The sequence below is a fragment of the Meriones unguiculatus genome, chromosome 10 (assembly GCF_030254825.1).
Source record: "Meriones unguiculatus strain TT.TT164.6M chromosome 10, Bangor_MerUng_6.1, whole genome shotgun sequence".
Lineage (NCBI taxonomy): Eukaryota > Metazoa > Chordata > Mammalia > Rodentia > Muridae > Meriones > Meriones unguiculatus.
The window spans coordinates 20,821,949-20,841,738 of record NC_083358.1 but is presented as its reverse complement, the minus strand read 5'-3'; the positions used below and the strand labels follow the sequence as shown (position 1 = coordinate 20,841,738).

Below are 19,790 nucleotides of genomic sequence, written 5' to 3'. Positions count from 1 at the left end.
ATTAAAGTTTGTGCCATCAGCGCCTGGCCAAAGATAACTCATATATTTAAATTTTTTTTTTACAAGTTAGTATTTCTTTTTATAATTTATTTTTATTTTATGAGCATTAGTATTTTGTCTGCCTGTATGTCTGTGTAAAGGTGTCAAATCTTAAGCTACAGATAGTTGTAAACTACCATGTGAATGCTTGGCATTGAACCCAGGCCCTTTGAAAGAACAGTCAGTGTTCTTAACCACCGAGCCATCTCTCCAGCCTTGTTTTTTGGTTTTTGTTTGTTTGTTTGTTTTGTTTTGTTTTGTTTTGATTTGATTTTTGTTTTTGTTTTTTTTTTTGAGACAGGGTTTCTCTGTTTTTGTCCTGGAACTAGCTCTGTAGACCAGGCTGGACTTGAACTCACAGAGTTCTGCCTCCAAGTGCCAGGATCAAAGACCAGCCCAGCTTCCCCAGCCTTGTTTATTGTTTTCTTAAGTACCTTTTCCACAATCCCTTTCTAAGCAGCTATAAGATTTCCCTTTTCATAAATTCTGATGATCCTGCTACAAACAACTTTCTGCCCATTTCATCATTTGAGCCCTTTAATCCTAGTGTCCATGCCTGAGTAATCAGGCTTAGTTTGATTTTACAGCAGATTTTGTTTTCATTCTTCCAGTTATTTATAATTAAGGCTCAATACTAGATTTTTAGAGACTATTCTACATTAAAGAACCTATCTGAGATACTGTCAGGATTATATTTAGTATAAAGGGTTTTTGTTGTTGTTGTTGTCACTTCCCCCCAGAAAGTAACTCTTTTGTGCCTAGAGAAGGATGAACTGATTTCTGTTTTTAGTGCTAAGTAGGTCAGTAGGAGGAGTGAAGGAAATTTCTTGCCTGGTTCTTGCCAGTAAACTTCAGCATATGTCTAAAGAATGTTATGCTGGCCTCAGTGACAGAGCAATGGGGTGGAAATAAATAAGCCCTTCTAGAAAATAATCAGCCTAAAGACATGCAGTCTGAACTAAAAATTGCTTCTCCCAACCAGTTTGATGGGAGTGAGAATGGCTCTAACTCTTTTGCTAGGATGAGGTCGTGGCAGTCATTGGCCACTTAGTATGAGGAATTCTGTGTGTTTGTTTGTTGTTGGAGACAGAGTCTCACACTATGTCCTAAGCTGTCCTAGAATTTACTATATAGCACAGACTGCCCTCAGTTCTTGAGATTTTGCCTTAGCTGCCTGAGCACAGGAACCACCATGACCAGCTAGATACTTTTTGGTTTGGGAGTAGTTTTTTGTTTGCGGTGGTGAGAATTGAGCCTTACGGTCAAACATTCAACTGAGGTATATCCCCATTTTTGTTTCTGTTGTTTGAGATATAACTCACTATTAGTAGCCCAGGCGGGCATGGAATTCACAGTCTTCTCTCTGCAGTGCATGCTTTAGTCTCACACTCAGGGATAACCTTGCTACCATTTCACTCCCCGTTTAGGGATGAAACAGTAGACTGATTGGGATTTGGCTGGCCCCAGTCATTTTGGTTAGGGTTTCTATTGTGACAAAACACCATGACCAAAAACAACTTGGGGAAGGGTTTATGCCATCTTAGAACTCTCAGGTCATGCTCCATCACTGAGGTGAATTAAGGCAGGAACTGAAGCAGGTGCCATGGAGGAATGTAGCTTATTACAGCTCCTGATGGCTGACTCAGCCTGCTTTCTTATATAACTCAGGACCACCTACTTGGGATGTGGCACTGCCTGCAGTGGGCTGGACCACATCAATCAAGAAAATGCCCCCATAGACTTGACTCTGGATAGCCTGGAGATATTTTCTCATAAGGTTCCTTCTTAGCAGATGACTCTAACTTGTGTCAAGATGACAAAACCAGCCAAGAAGTCCCATGGCTATTTTCCAGCCTCCCAATTTTTGTTGTAGTGAGCTTTCTGAGCTCATAGAATTATTCTTTAAGTTTTTTATTAATTTTTTATTATGTGAGTTTGAGCATGTCATAGTATATGTGTAGAAGGCAGAGGACAACTTGTCTGTTCTCTCCTTCTAACCAGGGTTTTTTTTGTTTTTGTTTTTGTTTTTTTTTATCAAATCAGGCCATTAGGCTTGGCAGCAAATGCCCTTACCTGCTAAACCACCTCACTAGCTGTAGAATTTGCTTTTTGAAAAGCTTCCTTAGGGAAGCTACCAGGTTTAAAAATGATCTTACCATATGAAACCAGTTTGGTAGGTGTGCCCAGAAGTCTAAAGGTTTCCACTGCAGCCGTGCTTGGCCCCTACTCCCACAGAAGGCATGGTCTTCACGGCACCTTTTGTGACCTATACTGTGTTTCATTGATTGTTCATTTTCTGCCTTCCCTGTTAGACTGTAGGCTCAACTGTTTTGTGGATTTTGTTTTGTTTTGTTTTGTTTTGTTTTGTGTTTGTTTGTTTTGGTCTGTGTTTATATCACTGTATCTGCAACAGTAGCACAGTATCTGCCATTTAGTAGGGCTCAATTAATAATGTATTAAAGGAAGGCTAGACTAGGAGGCAGATAGGTGGCTCAGGGTTTGAGAGTGATTGCTATTCTCCCAGAGGACCCAAGTTCAGTTCCCAGCAAGCACCTGTAACCAGTTCCAGAGCATCTGATGCCCTCTTCTGGCGTCTGTGGGTACTCACAAATATCATAAATATAAATACAAATAAAACAAATCTTAGAAGAAAGGTTAGACTAGGCAGAATTTGAGAATAAACATTTATGACCTGGTAGTCCAGACCTGTCCTCCTAGCATTTAGGAGGATTGGTTGCCAGGGTTACATAGTGAGACCGTCTCTTAAAAAAATAAAAATTAAGACCAGCAAGATGGCTCAGAGCTGCCTGTCACCAAGCCTGGCAACCTCAGTTTGATCCTGGGACTCACATAGTAAAAGGAAGAAAAATTATTCCCACAGATCGTCCTCCAACCTCTACACTCAGCACTGTGGCACACTTGTGTGCACATGAATACACACACACACACACACACACACACACACACATACACACATACAATAAATTAAACAATAAAAATACCCCCCAAATTATTACAACATGACAAAGTAAAAACAGAGATGAATAAATACAAATAGAAGATGACTGAGCTTGTACAAGTGCTTGATGCATAAGCCTAAGGACCTGAGTTTGGCCCCCGCCCCACTGTGGGTGCCTGGTGCGCGATGGCTGGTGGCCTGGAGCCAGGGCTAAAGTTAGCCTAAGTTAAGTGTGAGAATAGTAGTGCACATGTCCTTCACCCGGCACTCGGGAGGCAGAGGCAGGTGGACCTCTGTGAGTTTGAGGCCAGCCGGGTCTACACGGTTTGTCTTAGACCAGCCAGGACTACATGGAGAGACTCTGTCTCAAATAAATAACATTCCAATTTTTTATCTAGAATAAAAGTAATATTCTTTTGCTACTATCCTTTTTTTGTTTGTGTTTGTGTTTTTTTCGAGACAGGGTTTCTCTGTGAAGCTTTGGCTAGCTTGGACTCACCTTGTAGACCAGACTGGCCTCGAACTCACAGTGATATCAGTTCTTTTAGCTATGTTCTTTAGCTATGTTGGTAACATTCTGTAGTCCCAACCCTTGATAGATTAAGGCCAGATCGAGGTCATCCTAAGCTGTACAGCAAGTTGATGTCAGTCTAGAATACAGGCTTATTAAGGCTTATGCCAGAATTACCTAATCTTTAAAAGAAATTATGTGAGCTGGTGAGAGGGCTCAGAGGTTAAGAGCACTGGCTGCCCTTTCAGAGGTCCTGAGTTCAATTCCCAGCAACCACATGGTGGCTCATAACAGTGAGACCTGGTGCCCTCTTCTGGAATGCAGGTACACATGCAGACAGACAATATAAATAATAAATCTTTTTAAAAAATAAAAGTAAAAAATAAAACAAATTATGTATGCATGTTTTGTTGTGTGTCTGTTCATGTAAGTAACCACAGAGACATCTGATTTCCTAGAGCTGAGGTGTAGGCAGTTTATATTATTATTTGAACCACATCATTTGGGTGCTGAGATTCAAACTACTAGAAGAGCAACAAGTGTTCTTTTTAAAATATTTTTTTTATCTTTTTTAATTTTTATGTGCATTGGTGTTTTGTCTGCATGTATATCTGTGTGAGGGTGTCAGATCTTGGAGTTACAGATAGTTGTGAGCTACCATGTGGTTGCTGGGAGTTGAACCTGGGCCCTCTGGAAGAGCAGTCAGTGCTCTTAACCACTGAGCCATCGCTCCAGCCCCATAGCAAGTGCTCTTAGCCACTGAGCAATCTCTCTACATCATCATCATCATCATCATCATCATCATCATCATCATCATCATCATCATCACTGTTTTTTCAAGAAGGGCTTCTCTTTGTAGCCCTATCTGTCCTAGAACTCACTCTGTAGACCAGGCTGGTCTCAAACTCACAGAAATCCACCTGCCTCTGCCTCCCTAGTGCTGGGATTAAAGGAGTGCACGACCACAGTCCAGCATCCCTATTATTTTTAAAATATCAGTTCTTTTAGCTATGTTGGTAACATTCTGTAGTCCCAACCCTTGATAGATTAAGGCCAGATCGAGGTCATCCTCAGCTGTATAGCAAGTTGATGTCAGTCTAGAATACATGAGACCCTGCCTTTTACATCTCATGTACATATGCGTGTGTGTGTATACACATGAGTGTGCACGTTTGTGCTCCTTACTAACATCTTGCCTGCAGTGTTCAGCAGACACTGCTTCTATTTCTTTGACATGGAAATTAAAACAAGGTGAAGTGCCCTACTATTGACCATCCCAGTACAACAACCTATCCAGCTGTTAGTCTCAGTGATTTCACTCTGGAATTGGACTCTGAGGAATTAAAGTATCTCTGTTTGAAAAACACAATATTAGACTAGATTTGCAGTTAGTATGTTAACTGGTTGGTGTGATAACTTCGAACCTAGCTCATTTTTCTCTTTTTCTCTCTCTATACAGATTGATAGAGCTACATTCCCCTGATAGCAGAAACACCTTGATCCTACGCTGCAAGGATACGGCCACAGCACACTCCTGGTTCGTAGCTATCCACACCAACATAATGGCTCTCCTCCCACAGGTACTGGCTGAACTCAATGCCATGCTTGGTGCAACCAGTACAGCGGGAGGCAGCAAGGAAGTCAAGCATATTGCCTGGCTGGCAGAACAGGTAGGTGGGAGGCAGAGCAAGGGTTTATGTTTGTCCCTCAGAGGTAGAGTGCTTCCCTACCTTTAATATGGCATGTATTTAGATTATTTATATCTGTCTACATATTCAGTCTCTTTGTGTGATAGTGTGAGTGAGAGAGAGAGAGAGAGAGAGAGAGAGAGAGAGAGAGAGAGTGTGTGTGTGTGTGTGTGTGTGTGTGTGTATGTAAGAGGCAGTGTCTCATTATGAAAACTGGGCTGGCCTTGAACTCACAGAAATCTCTTCTGTGAGCCCCCTGCCTCTCCAGGGCTGGGATCATAGGTGTGCACCACCATGCCTGTCTAGAGGTACATCTATAGATTAGATAGCACTCAGCTTCTGGATATTCACATTGCAGTTCTTCTGTTTGTCTTTTGTTTTTCCTCTCTCACTTCCTTTCTGCCATTTAGCTACTGGTTTCTAATCTTCACCCCCAGCAGCAGAATTAACCTTCATGGTGTCATCACACTACAACTAAACAAAGTTTCCTGTTAACATATCTCTCTCTTTTTTTAAGATTTTTTTTATTTGTTTGTTTGTTTGTTTGTTTATTATACAGTGTTCTGCCTGCATACCAGCAGAGGACACCAGATCTCATTATAGATGGTTGTGAGCCACCATGTGGGTGCTGGGAATGAACACAGGATGTCTGGAAGAGCAGTCTGTGCTCTTAACCTCTGAGCCATCTCTCCAGCCCCCATCTCTCTCTTTTTAAAACAACTTCTTTATTTAAAATATCTATTTTTCTTTTATGTACATTGTCATTTTGCTCACATGGATGAGGGAGTAGATCCCTGGAACAGGAATTATAGGTAGTTGTGAGCTGTCATGTGGGAACCTGGATACAGTACTCTTAAACTGCTGAACCATCTGTCTAGCCCTTTTTTTTTCCGTTTTGTTTTTGTTTTTGTTTGGTTTTTCAAGACAGGGTTTTGAGTCCCAGCCGTCCTGGAACTAACTCTATAATTAGACTGGCCTCAGACACACAGAGATCCACCTGCTTCTGCCTCCCAAGTGCTGAGGATTAAAGGCATGCGCCACCCACACCAGGCTACCATCTCTTTCTCTAAACAGCTTTTCCTGTGCTTTTTGTGATTTAAGACTAGGGTCAAGGGACTGGAGAGATGTCTCAGTGGTTAAGAGTGTTTTCTGTACAATCATGAAAGCCAGATGCAGATACCAGCACTGACACAGCAAGCTAGGCAAAATAAACGCCTGTAACTACTGTTCCAAGAAATCTAACACCTTTCCTGGACTCCATGCACCACCTACACACATGTACACACAAATTAATACAATAAACAAATCTTTAAATTAGAGTCTGGGTCTGTGTTAACAACACATAGTAACATGCTTTGACTCTGCTGTAATAGCAAGCAAGCAGTCTCAGACATCATGAGAATAAATGGACATGACTACATTTTAGTAAAATTTGAAGGGTGAATTTGACTCAGAGGTCATAGTTTTTTCACTCTTTCTGTAGACTATTGGCATTGTTCCTAGGGACAATAGTCTCTAGTTTATCTCCCTGCACTAGAACTTAAAATATACAAAATATAGGGTTGGAGATAAAACTTCATGGTAGAGCACATGTCTGATTCATACAAGGGCCCAGGTTTAGTCCCCAATACAAGAGGAAGAAAATACACAAAATATTTTACAAGCCATTAAACAAGATTCAGTTTAGTCCATAACTGAAAGATAAAAAGAACCAAAAAAGCCTAAGTGGATCCCGAATGGGGGTAAAGGGAGAACTGTTTAGATCCCAGGTTTAACACAATAGGGAAAAAGTTCACACAAAATATCAAATTATATCCCTCATTGTCATCTGGGACAGGAGTAGAAAACACTGAGCTTGGGGGTTCAGAGGTGAGTGGTCAAGTGCTGCCCCTGTCTTTCCCTGGAGGATTTAAATCTTTAAAACTTTTTATGTCTGAGTCCTAGATCACCTATGCATGCAAACAGTTAAGGAAGAGTTTATGCAGGAAAGCATCTCTAGGTATCTCTTCTTTTGTTTCTGTTTTCTAGGTCTAGTCTTCTGTCCTCTGCTCCATCAGAGTTCTAATTATTTCCTCAAGTTGAAGATGATTTTGTTTGTCTAGAAATGATGTTGTTTCCAACATCATTTGGTAGATCTCTGGTTAGGCTTGGCAATCTTGCTTGGTAGTTCCCCAGAGAATTATGCCACAGGACCAATTTTAGGAGGAAGAGGAGGAGAAATATAATCAGCATCTAAAATTGGTCCTGTGGCATAACTCCCTTTGTTGGATTAATCAACATCATTTCTAAACAACTTGAGGAAATAATTAGAACTCTGCTTGATGTGTGAATAAGTAGTAGGTGACTGTGTAGTAATATTATTTGGGGGATCTGCTAAACCTCCTCTTGCTTCTAAATATCTTTTTGGGGTTTCTACCCCAGTTTAGACCATTTAGTTTCCAAAGAAAAGACACAAGGACCTCTTAAATTTATAATAAGCTTTAAAGCACAATAACTGGGCAGATATCAACTCTCTAAGCTATTTTGCTATTTCCCAGCTACACACCCCTAATTACTTGCCATAATTATTCCTGCCTGGGCTGCTTCTGTTCCATCAGGCTAGCCCTCATGGCCATGTGCTCATGGTCTATACTGCCCCATGACCACTTCCTTCTCTCTGGCTTCCCTCTCCTGCCTTTTTCTCTTCTGCCCAGTTACAGACTTCTAGATAGTTTTATTAACCAATCAACTTTAAGTTGGGGAGCAAGGTAACCTCACTTGGTATATGTGAGAATTTATTGGACTGAAACCAGATCTTGTGGACTAGCATCCAGCATTTAAATACATGGTACCAGACCAACCCTCAACATGGCTGTTTTCCTAGATAACTGAGCTTCATGTAGATAAACGTGCATATTTGAAGCAAAAACATGTACTTCCTAAATATAATGGAGAACTCTTGCATTTATATTCTCGAAAATACAGTGTAAGGCCTGGAGCATAGTTCAACATTATAGCTATTGCCTAGAATGAGGCCCTGTGTTCAGAGCATCAGAAAGACAAACTGCGCCCTAGTTAACATTTACTTATTATTGCACATATGTTTGATGTATGTGTAAGCATAGGCTTGTGTATTTCACTGTTAAGGTGTGGAGGGGTCAGAGGAAAACTTCTAGGAGTCAGGTTTTTTTTTCTGTCTACCCTGGACCCCAAGGGTCAAACTCAGGTTGTCGGCTTATATGGTAAGCACTTTTTTTTTTCTTTTTTTTTGCACTTTTTAAGTGATGAGCCATCTTATTGATCCATGGTCAACATTTTAAAAAATAGGCTGTAATTTACATACATAGTTGCATACAGAGTTGTGTTGTTTTGGAATGTATTGTTACAAAATATTTACGATACTAATTAATACACAGTTTGTGTCTTAGATTGCAATGCACACTGTTTTTAACTGTAGGTTGGATTTTTTGTTTTCTTTTGTTTCTGTTTTTTGAGGCAAGGCCTCACTATATAGCTTAGGCCCCACTAGAATTCTTAAAGATCTACCTGCCTCTGCCTCCTAAGTGCTGAGATTATAGGCATGCACCACATAACACCTGGCTTCCTTAATATAGATTTTTTTCTTTTTTTGATTTTATTATTATTTTTTTTATCAGTTACATTTTATTAACTCTGTATCCCAGCCGTGTCCCGATCCCTCATTCCCTCCCAGTCCCTCCCTCCCTCCCTCATCTCCACCGTGCCCCTTTCCAAGTCCACTGATAGGCCTAATATAGATTTTAATCAGAACTTTGCTGTATAGATTTTGCAGAGGACATGAGTTTCCATCCTGTTCTTAAAAGATATCATATATTTGACATGTGGGAACTTTTATCATTTTGAGCATAACAGTGTATATTAATTAGAATTGGTGATGCTTTATGTTATGGAATGGAGTACAATTGTCATGTCACTAGATAATGCCTATGACATTTTAGGAGTGAGCTTTTCAGATACACCTCACTTCACATCTGCTGACCTATGGAAATAACCTCATGGGGATGATCCTGTATCACAAGTCTATTAGTGGGAAAGCAAAATGGTGACCCCCGGTGTTAGGCCAGTGCCCAAGTCACTTCTGCAAACAGCTCATCAGTTTGTTACTGTTGATGGGCTTTTGGTTTTTCAAGACAGGGTTTCTCTGTGTAGCCCTGACTGTCCTGGAACTCACTCTGTAGAGCAGGCTGGCCTTGACTTCAGAGATGCACCTGTCTCTGCCTCCCAAGTGCTGGGATTAAATGCATGTGCCACCACTGCCTGGTGCTCATCATTTTTATAGTTAGCTCTGATTCTGGATCTCACCATTGTAACAGGCAAAACTAGATGGTGGAAGACAGCAATGGAGGCCTATTCTCATGGCTGTGACCGAGAAGGATTTGCTGCTTTATGATTGTATGCCATGGACAAGGGATGCATGGGCATCGCCATGTCATAGCTACCCTCTTGTAGCCACAAGGTAAGACAAAAAGAAAAAAATACTCTTAAGTCTGTTAAAGAACCATAAAGTGAATTCTACTACCTTTGATGCCTAAAATAGCATTTAAGAAGCTAATGTAGACAGAATAGGTTTTTTTTTTCCTCCCCAATTTATTGACCAGGCACTCATGGTATTTGTGTGTGTGTCTGCTTTTAAATTATTGAAGACTTGCTTAGTCATGGAGATAATAGGGGGTTTTGGGGTCTTAGGGTGGTTTTGTTTTGTTTTTATTATTGACTGTGACTGAAAACCACTGAAATTGTAGCAGCCTTTTGAGTAAGTTATGACATCATTTAAACCAGAATGTGGTACAGTGGATAAACTTCACTCAACTTAGCCAAAATATCTTTGCAGTACTCTTTGCAATAAAAAAACACATAGCAATAAACATGATTTTGTTCTGAAGCCACAGAATGTTACTTCCCCATGTCATAGAAGTAGGTATTTGGGAGGGAGAGAAATGTAGAATATTGTATAAGAATAACTTTCATTCATCAGATGTAATTGTCATCTCCGAGGCTTCCATCTGCTAACCTATGCCTAGTCCTGGACGATTCTAGCTTTTGTACAATCTAATCTAGGCCTAGAATGTTTTCAGCCTCTTAGACTTACTACTGAATAAGCATACCCTTCTTAGCTTTTTCTGAATTCTGGCTGGCTGATGCAACTCAGCTGTTCTGGCTCAAATTTCTCTCCAAGCTAACTTATTCAAACTGGCTTCTCTCAGCTTCTGACTGAATTGTTCTGCTTGGCTTCAAACTAACTCTAGCAATCTGTTCTAATCTTCTGGCTTCTTCCCATTCTCTGGCTTGTTCTGTCTTCACCTAAGCCTAGCTTGTTCTCTCTTCAACATGTCTCTAAAACTCTCCCAGTAAAACTGTCTTCTCTCTCTATGGTACCCCTGTCTCACTTCTACTGTACTGCTCTTAAGTAGCTTCTCTTTCCTGTCTGTTCTTGTGACAGTTGTGGGTATTGTATTCTTAGACTTCTGTCAAATCTTTTCTCTGATTGGTCACTTTGTCTGCCCCTCAATTAGACTTTCAAACATGACTGGCTGCTTCCTTTTACAAATTAACTTTACCTTTGTTGTTTTAGATTAAAGGTGTGTACTATTCTAGCCAGAGGGATTAAAGGTGTATCATTCCAGTCAGATCACAATAACCTAGACTTTGGGTATGATCCCTTGCCAGAGTAGTCATGTTGCCGGATTAAAATTCCTCTACAAATTTTGGGTGTCTTAAGAGATAACAACTACAACTAAAAACATATTCAGATTTAGTTTTACTTGGATTTTAAAGAGTCAGGTGTTGATACAACTGAAAAGCCCCACAAGCTGTGCTTTCGGGAATCTTTCAGAAGTTTCTTTCAATGCAGTAAACCAGAATCCAAAAGAAGTCACTGTTCTCTCCTGGGCATGAAGCTGCCATTTGCCTTTGACAGAAAGAACAAGTGGAAGATAATCTGGTTGTGTCACTAAAGGGAGGTGAGAGACACTCAGAAACATACTTGGTAGCGAAGAGGAAAGTGATAGTGCCATCTCCTGTGCCCCATATAGAACACTGCATGTTTCCTGTTTTGAACAACAACAACAGAAAGTTATTTTTTGTGACAGGCTTTCACGATGTAGGCTTAGCTGGCCTAAAACTCAGTATGTGGCATGGCTCGAAATGAAGTTATAGAGATCCACCTGCCTTCCAAGTGCTGGGAGTAAAGGTGTATTCTCCACCTGCAGCGTGGTATCATTCTTTTCATGAAAACAGAGTTTAAAATTGTCCTGTAGCTTTCCTGGAGCTTCTCTAATTCAGAGCTGGAGCTCCTCAGTTACCAAATAGAGCAAAAGCATCTCCTGGCCTTCAGAACTAGGATGGTGTACTCTCCTTAATTCTACCCTACCTGGAGGGAGGAAGCGTCTTGTAGAAGACTACGTTTAAGCATCTGGTTCCACATCCTCATGAAGTAAAGTTACCTTGACATAAAAAACTATGACATCTTAGAACATCCCACAGTGCTTGTGCACAGTGCCCCTCACAAAACCTGAGCTTGGGCAGTGATGGCGCATACCTTTAGCCCCAGCACTCAGGAAGCAGAGGCAGGCAGATCTCTGGGTTTGAGACTAGCCTTGTCTACAAAGCAAGTTTCAGGATAGTCAGAGCTACACAGAGAAGCCCTGTCTCAAAAATCAAACAAGGAAACAAACAAAACAAAACCTGAGCTACTGTCGCTTATTCTCCTTACTCTGTCTCACATGGACTAAGAGCAGGACAGGAATCCTACAAGGATGTTTCCACAGATAAATGAGACCAGTTAACATGCATTCCAAAGACATAGAGCACTCTAAATAAGCCTTTGTTCTATAGTCTAGATATTACAGTCATCTCATAAACAAGCAATTTCTGTCCATTGGATGACTACTTTACTAGTCAAGTAAATAGGGAAGTTGTATATTTAAGGAGTAGGTCTGCTCAGAGCCTTCTTAGGTATGGCACTAAAAACACATACAAAACCAAGCATGGCAGCACATACCTGTAATCCCAGCACTTGAGAAATAGAGGCAGTAAAATGAAGGTTGGGCTGTGCTACATGAGAGCCTGTGAACAGAAAAAAGAAGAAAGAAAAAAAGGAAGAAAAGAAGCCACATGAGAATAAAAGAGTAAGACATAATGTTTGTAGTTGAAATAGCATCATCAAGAAAATGAAGCCTGAGGGGGCTGGGAGCCAACTCAGTTGGTGCATTACTTGTATAAGCATAGAGACCTGAGTTCAGATACCCAGAACCCCTGCAAAAAGCCTGGTGTAGCTGTAATCCCAGTCCTCGGGAGCCAGAGACAGGCGGATCCCTAGAGCTCACTACCTGCTCACTAGCGGAATCCGTGAGCTCCAGGTCCAGGAAGAGACTCTCAAAAACTAATGTGAAGGCACCATACTGACCTCACACATGTACAAACATGTGCACACAGTTCTTTTAAATGAATAGACAGTGAGAAACATAACAGAAACACATAGGAAAGGGAAAGAAAGATCTTGATTATCTGCAAAACTAACTAATCCCTGACAAATTTAGAATTAATTATGCTCCAAACTCCAAGATCAACTCACATTGTTTGATTGGTGTAAATTAACAGGAGTTAAAGTTTATGTTGAATTACACATTTAGATTCTTAAAATCAATTGTCTCTCTCTCTCTCTCTCTCTCTCATGTCTCTGTGTGTGTTTTCTCTCAGTACATTATTACATTTTTGAAGGAATTAAGTAATGCCTGGAGGGGGTGTTGAAGGACATTTTTATTTTAGATCTTTCCTAAGATCAAAGCTGGGTACACAACACAGGTAGAAAAATGTTAATGTCCTAGTTGCTGTGGATTTTGCAGTCTTTTCTTATAAGCTTTGACTAGGAGAGACAGAGCCCAAGGATAACATGGCTACTGTTCCATGTGGACAGTTGAGTGGTATTGAGCTTGTGGGACTAATATGGCCAAAACTGCTAAAGCTCATCTTTGCATGAGCTCATCTGGCCCCCCACAAAAGTGGGGGTGGGGTATTTGGCAGTGTGTCCTAACCAATGGCTGCTCCCCAAGTCCAGCAGCTGTTTCAAATTAGATCCCCTCTGCCAGATATTTCAAAATTAAATCTAGAAGGAAAATATCCTCCTAGACTTGATACTTTGTAATGTCTGACATGGGATTAGCAATCAAACTGAATGTGGTACTTTCCTCTGTATTTTGTCTTACTTGAGTCTTATGTAGAGTAACTTTAAAACTTAACTCTTTGTGAGCTAGCTCATGTTCTCTTAGCATGTAGGTTCTACAGGAGTCAGTTTAGTTACAAGGTTCTCAGGTAATTCCATAGCAAGTCTGTAAATTCAAATGTATCTCATAATAATATTAAAATGTTGTTTGTGGTTTTTACTGTTGGGACAGTTACTTGGGGGTAAATTAAAATGTTGATACTTTTACGTTTCAGGGCAGCTTTTCTTTATTGAAGTAGTAAAAACTCAGTATGGAGCACACACTGCTCAGTTGGTGAGGTTCTTGTTTCAAGCATGTGTGAGTTCTGATCCCAGCACCCAGGCAGAAAGTCAGGCATCCTACACATGTGCCTGTATACCCCAGTGCTAGAGGAGGCTGAGACAGGAGGATTCCTGGGACTTTTTGGCCAGCAGCCTAACTCCAGATTCAGTAAGAGACCCTGTCTCAAGGAAATAAGGTCACAAAACAGGCCATCATAGAACAGACACCTGATGTCCTTCCACATATGTACAGGTGTTCATACCCACATACGCCATATTTACGGCATGAATTATCAGTTTTATTTCATCTTAACCTTTGAGTATTCATCTTTTTAACATTCTTCATGATGAAATAAGCTGAGAAAAGACTTGTGCCTCATCCTGAAGTATGAACTGCAATTACATGCTTCAAGGAAAAAGACCTGTGTCGTTGAGCTCTGAGCTGAGCTCTAGCTGCTCCTCATGACCCACCAGTTTCCACTTGGAGAGGGGCTGATTAAAAAGCCACCATGCTCAGATCTGTGTTTGATAGGAGTCTTCTCAAAAAATAACCAAAGTGATCTGTCACCTAAGGAAAATACTGGTGCTAATTGTTGCCTGTGATAAAATTCTACTTTGCAATGAAAATTAAAATTTTGGATCAAGTTTGGATGGTGCATATGTGGAAAACCATGTGCATTTTGGATTTTTTGTGATGTTCATTTTATTTCACATAAAGTTCATCCATGTGGTAGTTGATCCTAAGACTTCCTCTTCCTAGTCCTGAATGGAACATGTCATTGTTGGGGTTTTTTGTTTGTTTGTTTGTATTGTTTTTGTGTGGTATCTTGTTTTGTTTTGAGAGAAGGTCGCTCTTTGTACCCCAGGATGACCTAAAACTTAGAATTCTCCTGTCTCAGCCACTCAGGTGCTGGGATTACAGGCATATGCCACCAAATTTGGATGATTATTTTTTTGTATTCTTTCGGGGGAGGGTTGTTTTTATTTTTTTCTTGATATGAATGTTTGGCCTCCATGCCTGTCTATGTACCATGTCTGGTGCTTGTAGGGGCCAGAAGAGGGTATTGAAGACATCTCTTTTCCTGTTATAGGTATTTCCTTTATGAAGACAGTAAGTAGTATCATGCCTGCTGTGACACCAGATTATATATTCTATGGGATTAAAGGATAGTATCTGCTTCAAAATACCACAATTTGGCTTTGAAATGCATTCATCTAAAACCTGCTGAAGCTTTTTATAAGTTTCTGCTTACCAATGAGCATAAACTCCTGGCATCTTTCTCCAGTAATGCAGTAATTACCTTAGCTCTCTGTCTATTTGTGGTCCTAGGTTGGTTCATTCAGGTTCTGGATGCCGGTCACCCTCCCTTGGATCTGACCTGACCTTTGCTACCAGGACGGGCTCACGGCAGGGCATTGAGATGCACCTCTTCAGGGTTGAAACACATCGGGATTTGTCGACCTGGACCAGAATACTTGTTCAGGGTTGTCATGCTGCAGCTGAGCTGATCAAGGAAGTCTCCCTAGGTAGAGATACTTTTGTTTGACCTTTTGTTTCTCACTTTCTCTCTCCTGCTCTCTCTTTCTCTCGCTGTTTGTGTAGCCTGGCCTGGCCTGGAACTCAGTATGTAGCAAGGATGAGAGGATGATTTTGAACTCTTAATCCTCCTGCCTCCACGTCCTTAGTGCTGTGATTACAAATATACACTATCTTTCCTGGCCCTGACCTTAGATTTCTGACAGTAATTATTAGTTTTTTCAACATTTATTTTTATTGATGTATGTGCGCATGTGTTTGTGTGTTCGTGCCATGTGTGTAGGTATTCCTAGAGATCAGAAAAGGGCAACAAAAGAGACAGGATTTGCTTTTGTGGGTACTAGGAATCAAACTGGAGATGTTTAGAAGAGCGAAATATATGCCTTTAAAAGTTAAACCATCTCTCTTGCACTCTAACAGTAACTAAGTAAAACTGCTCAGCTCTAAAGTAAAACTGTTGTTGTGTGTGCCAAGTATAAACTGTTAAAACATGGTAGCTGAAGGGGTGATGGCCGAAAGAAATCTGGGATCTGTCTCACCGCCAAAGCTTTTCCATGCCTGCCACATGGCATTAAGCACCATACTGCCACGTGGCTTTTCTACTGTCTATCATTTTAATCTACATTTAATAGTATAAGAATTCAGGCAGTAAAAATTAGATGTACTGACCACAGTTAAGAAGATTTGGTAGCTAATGTATGGCTAGACACCCTTAAATACAAGCCAAGCATCTGACAGTATTCTAGCTACAGAAAATAAAGTGTTTGGAACCGGAGTTTCTCTTCGGAAGTGAAAATGTTCTGTCCAACGCTCAGGAGTTGGTTGCTGTTTCCGCTCTGGAGTCTCCCTCTAGTGGCTGGTCCCAGCTGGTTGTCGTGTTCCACTGTGGAGGTGCCAAACTTGGTGTTGTCTCACATACACTCTGTAAACATACAGGTATTCCAGTTTAACTTTCAGTTTCTCAAAAACAGGGCTCCATGTGGCTGGGACTTGAATTTCAGTTCTTATATCTAGCCAGTGCCTTAAGCCCCTCCTTCCCTCTCCAGATGACTCATACTCATGATCCGATTAAATGCCTAAAGAACAGACAATATCAATCCCCTTCATTCATTAAATCAGCAAATATTTACTGAGTGCTTTAGTATTTACCAAGAGCTAGGCTTTATAATGAGAGAGATAAAAGTAAATAAGACCCATTTCCTGTCCTTGACCAAAGAGCTGTGCGAAGAGTCCAGTGTCCTATTGTTCTCTGTAATTAGCTTGTTGATTAGACTTGATAGGCCTGTCTCACACCACTGACCAGGGATGCAACCCCAGCCTTTCCCTGACACAGTTCTAGGGACCTACTCCCTTCAAAGTTGCCTTGCAATGCTCAAAAGAACCTGAGTCAATCTCTCTCTCTCTCTCTCCCTCTCTCTCTCTCTCTCTCTCTCTTTCTCTCTCTCTCTTTCTCTCTTTCTCACTCTCTGTCATCTCTCTGTCACTCTTTCCTTTCCCCCTTCCTCTCCCTCTTGTTCTGTTTCTGTCTCCTGTTCTGCTGTAAGGTCAAGTAAAAAAACTCTCCATAAACACTGACACTCCCTAAACTACAAGTTAACAAAGTAACTGCTTCCAGAGTAGTAGAAGCAGGATTTGTAGTGTCAAATATCTTTATCATTAGGTCTCTGCCATTTTAATAATGCCAGTCTTTGATTTTAAGAAATATAGAGTAGGAATGGGAAAGTGGAGCTCAGGACCGCGTAGCCACCTGGGATTCAATCTTCGGCATTGCCAAAATAATAAATAAAAAGACATGGGCTGGGAAGATAAAGACCCAAGTTTAATTCCCAGAACTCATGTAGAAATCAGCTGTGCTGGCTCATGTGTGGTTCCAGTGCCAGGAAGGTGAAGACAAGAATCTCTAGGACTCACTGGCCAGCCATCTAGCGTATGTGGTGAGCCCAGACCAACAAGAGGCCTTGTTTCCAAAATAGAAGGTGGATAGCATCTGGGGAGGAACAGTTCCCGAGGTCTTTCTTCTCTCTGCACACACGCTGCTGTGTGTGCACCACACACTCACTCACACAAAAGGTAAAAAATGGGTAATAACATGGTTACATTCATTTCCGTGTAATATTGATTGACTTCTGGCTTTAGCATGTTACTTTTAGTGTGTCTTTCATTCAGTAATGCCCCTATGATGTGTAAAAGCCAATGTCCCTTCCACTTATGAGTTTAAGACATAGGAACTAGAGCAGTGGAAGGAAAACCAGATTTGCGGGGATGGTGAGTGTGTTAAAGGGAGGGATGGTGATTATATCCACTGTCGTGGATTAGACTGGAGTTAGCAGTGCCCACCAAAACTAATTTTTCATTTTTACCTCCCATACAAAATAATAGCTTTCATTATGACCTTTAATTTTTTAATTTTATTATGAGTGTTTTGCCTACATGTATGTATGTGCACCACATGGATGCAGTGTCATGGAAGCCAGAAGAGGGTGTTGGATCACCTAGAACAAGAGTCACAGACTCTAGTAAGAGCCATGTTGGTCCTGGGATTGAAACAAGAACAGCCACTGCTCTTAATTCAGCCATCTCCCCAGCCATTCATTATGACATTTTCATACACATATATCATTATGTTTTGCTCATATTCATCCTCCTTCACCCTCCCTTGTCCCTGTACTGTTTCTCTTCTCTCCCCGAATATTACCTGTCCTACTTAGATTACTATTGCTGTGATGAAACACTGTGACCAAAAGCAGCTGGAGAAGAAAGGATTTATTTCACTCACACTTCTGTAACAGCTTATCATTGAGACCAGTGAAGGCAGGAACTCAAGCAGATCAGGAACCTGGAGGCAGGAGCTGTTGCAGAAACCACGGAGGGTGCTGCTTATGGCTTGCTCCCATGCCTTGCTCAGCCTACTTTCTTATAGAACCTAGAACCACCAGCCCAGGGATGGTACCACCTACTTAGGGCTGGGCCCTCTTCCATCAATCACTAATTACGAAATGCCCTGTATGCTTACCTAGGCCTAATCTTATGAAGACATTTTCTCAATTGAGGCTTCTTCCTCTCTGATGACTCTTGACGTGTGTCAAGTTGACATAAAACTAGCCAACACAGTCACCCTTCTGGATATATAATTTGGTTGTTTTTTTTGTTTATTTGGTTTTGGTTTGGTTTATTGCCTTTTTTTTTTTCCAAGATAAGGTTTCTCTGGCTGTCCTGGACTTTGTAGACCAGCCTGGCCTTGAACTCAGAGATGAACCTGCCTCTGCCTCCCTAAGTGCTGGGATTACAGGCACATAATCATTTTTAAAATAATTATTGGTGTTGGCTATGTGTATGCACAAGTTTATGTGTCTATAGAGGTCACCCTCAGGGGCCACCACGTTGATTTATTTTTTGTTACATTTATGTCCTGTGTGTGACATGTATAGGGGTCACATGCAGGAGCTGGTTTTCTCCTTCAGGGGTCCCAGGTTTCCAGTGTAAGTCCTTAGGGCTTAGCAGCAAATCCTTTTACATGCTGAGACATTTTGATGGTTCACATTGATTTTCAGACAGGACCTGTCACTGCATTGTAGGGTTCTTCCATTAGGCTATGCTAGCTGGCCATCAAGCCCTAAGAATCTGCCCATCTCCACTTACCCGGCACTAAGATTACAAAATGCACCACCACACCTGCCTTTTGGGGGGGAGGGGGTTGTTTTTTGTTTTTGTTTTTGTTTTTGTTTTCAAGACAGTGTTTCTCTGTGTAGACCACGATATCCTGGAAACTAGCTCTGTTAGACCAGGCTGGTCTTGGATTCAGTGATCTGCCTGCCTGTTTCTCCCAAGTGCCAGGATTAAAGGCATGTGACACTACCAACCAGCCCATACCTGGCATTTTACGTGGGATCTAGGAATGTAACTCAAGTTCCTGTGCTTAGTCAGCTCCCTGGCCCCACATTGTCTTTTTCTTTCTTTCTTATTTTTCTTTCTTCCTTTTCTTTTTTTCTTTCTTTACTGAAATGTATTTCATTTTGTTTTTTGAGAAGCTTTTTATAGCCAGTGATGGCAATGAACTTTTCTGATTCTTCTCCCTCTGCCTCCCAAGGACTGGGATTATAAGCATATAGTATCACAGCCTCTGGAACCAAATATTAAAAATACATGAAGAGGGCTATAGAGATGGCTCAGAGGTTAAGAGCACTAGCTGCTCTTCCAGAGATCCTTAGTTCAATTCCCAGAAACCACATGGTGGCTCGCAACCATCTATAAAGAGATCTGGTGCTCTCTTCTGCCATGTAGGTGTACATGCAGACAAATCATTGTACACATAATAAATAAATATTTTTAAAAAATGTACAGGGGAGGCTCTTTTGCAAGAGCCAAAGGGAGGAAGGGCTTCTTTTCCAGTCAAGCTTTTTTTTTTTTTGTGTGTGTGTGTGTGTGAGTGTCGGGCCATTTGCTCCCCAGGGAAAAGCCGTACCAGAAGCACTTAAGGTTAGTCTTCCATGAAACACAAGAGGCCGAAGCAGAAACCTAAGTTCCTGTAAAGGAAACTGGGGAAATAGACACAGGAT

At 41.1% G+C, this 19,790-nt stretch overlaps 1 protein-coding gene across 1 annotated transcript in view; it reads left to right on the top strand.

The window, feature by feature from the left end:
• Nucleotides 1-19,790, top strand: part of Sntb2 (syntrophin beta 2) — an 84,716-nt gene that overhangs the window by 49,854 nt on the left and 15,072 nt on the right. Inside the window, exons 3-5 of the mRNA XM_021632649.2 lie at nt 4,969-5,179; nt 9,529-9,671; nt 15,028-15,224. Of these exons, the coding sequence (XP_021488324.1) occupies nt 4,969-5,179; nt 9,529-9,671; nt 15,028-15,224 (551 nt within the window). The remainder of the gene's footprint in view (nt 1-4,968; nt 5,180-9,528; nt 9,672-15,027; nt 15,225-19,790) is intronic.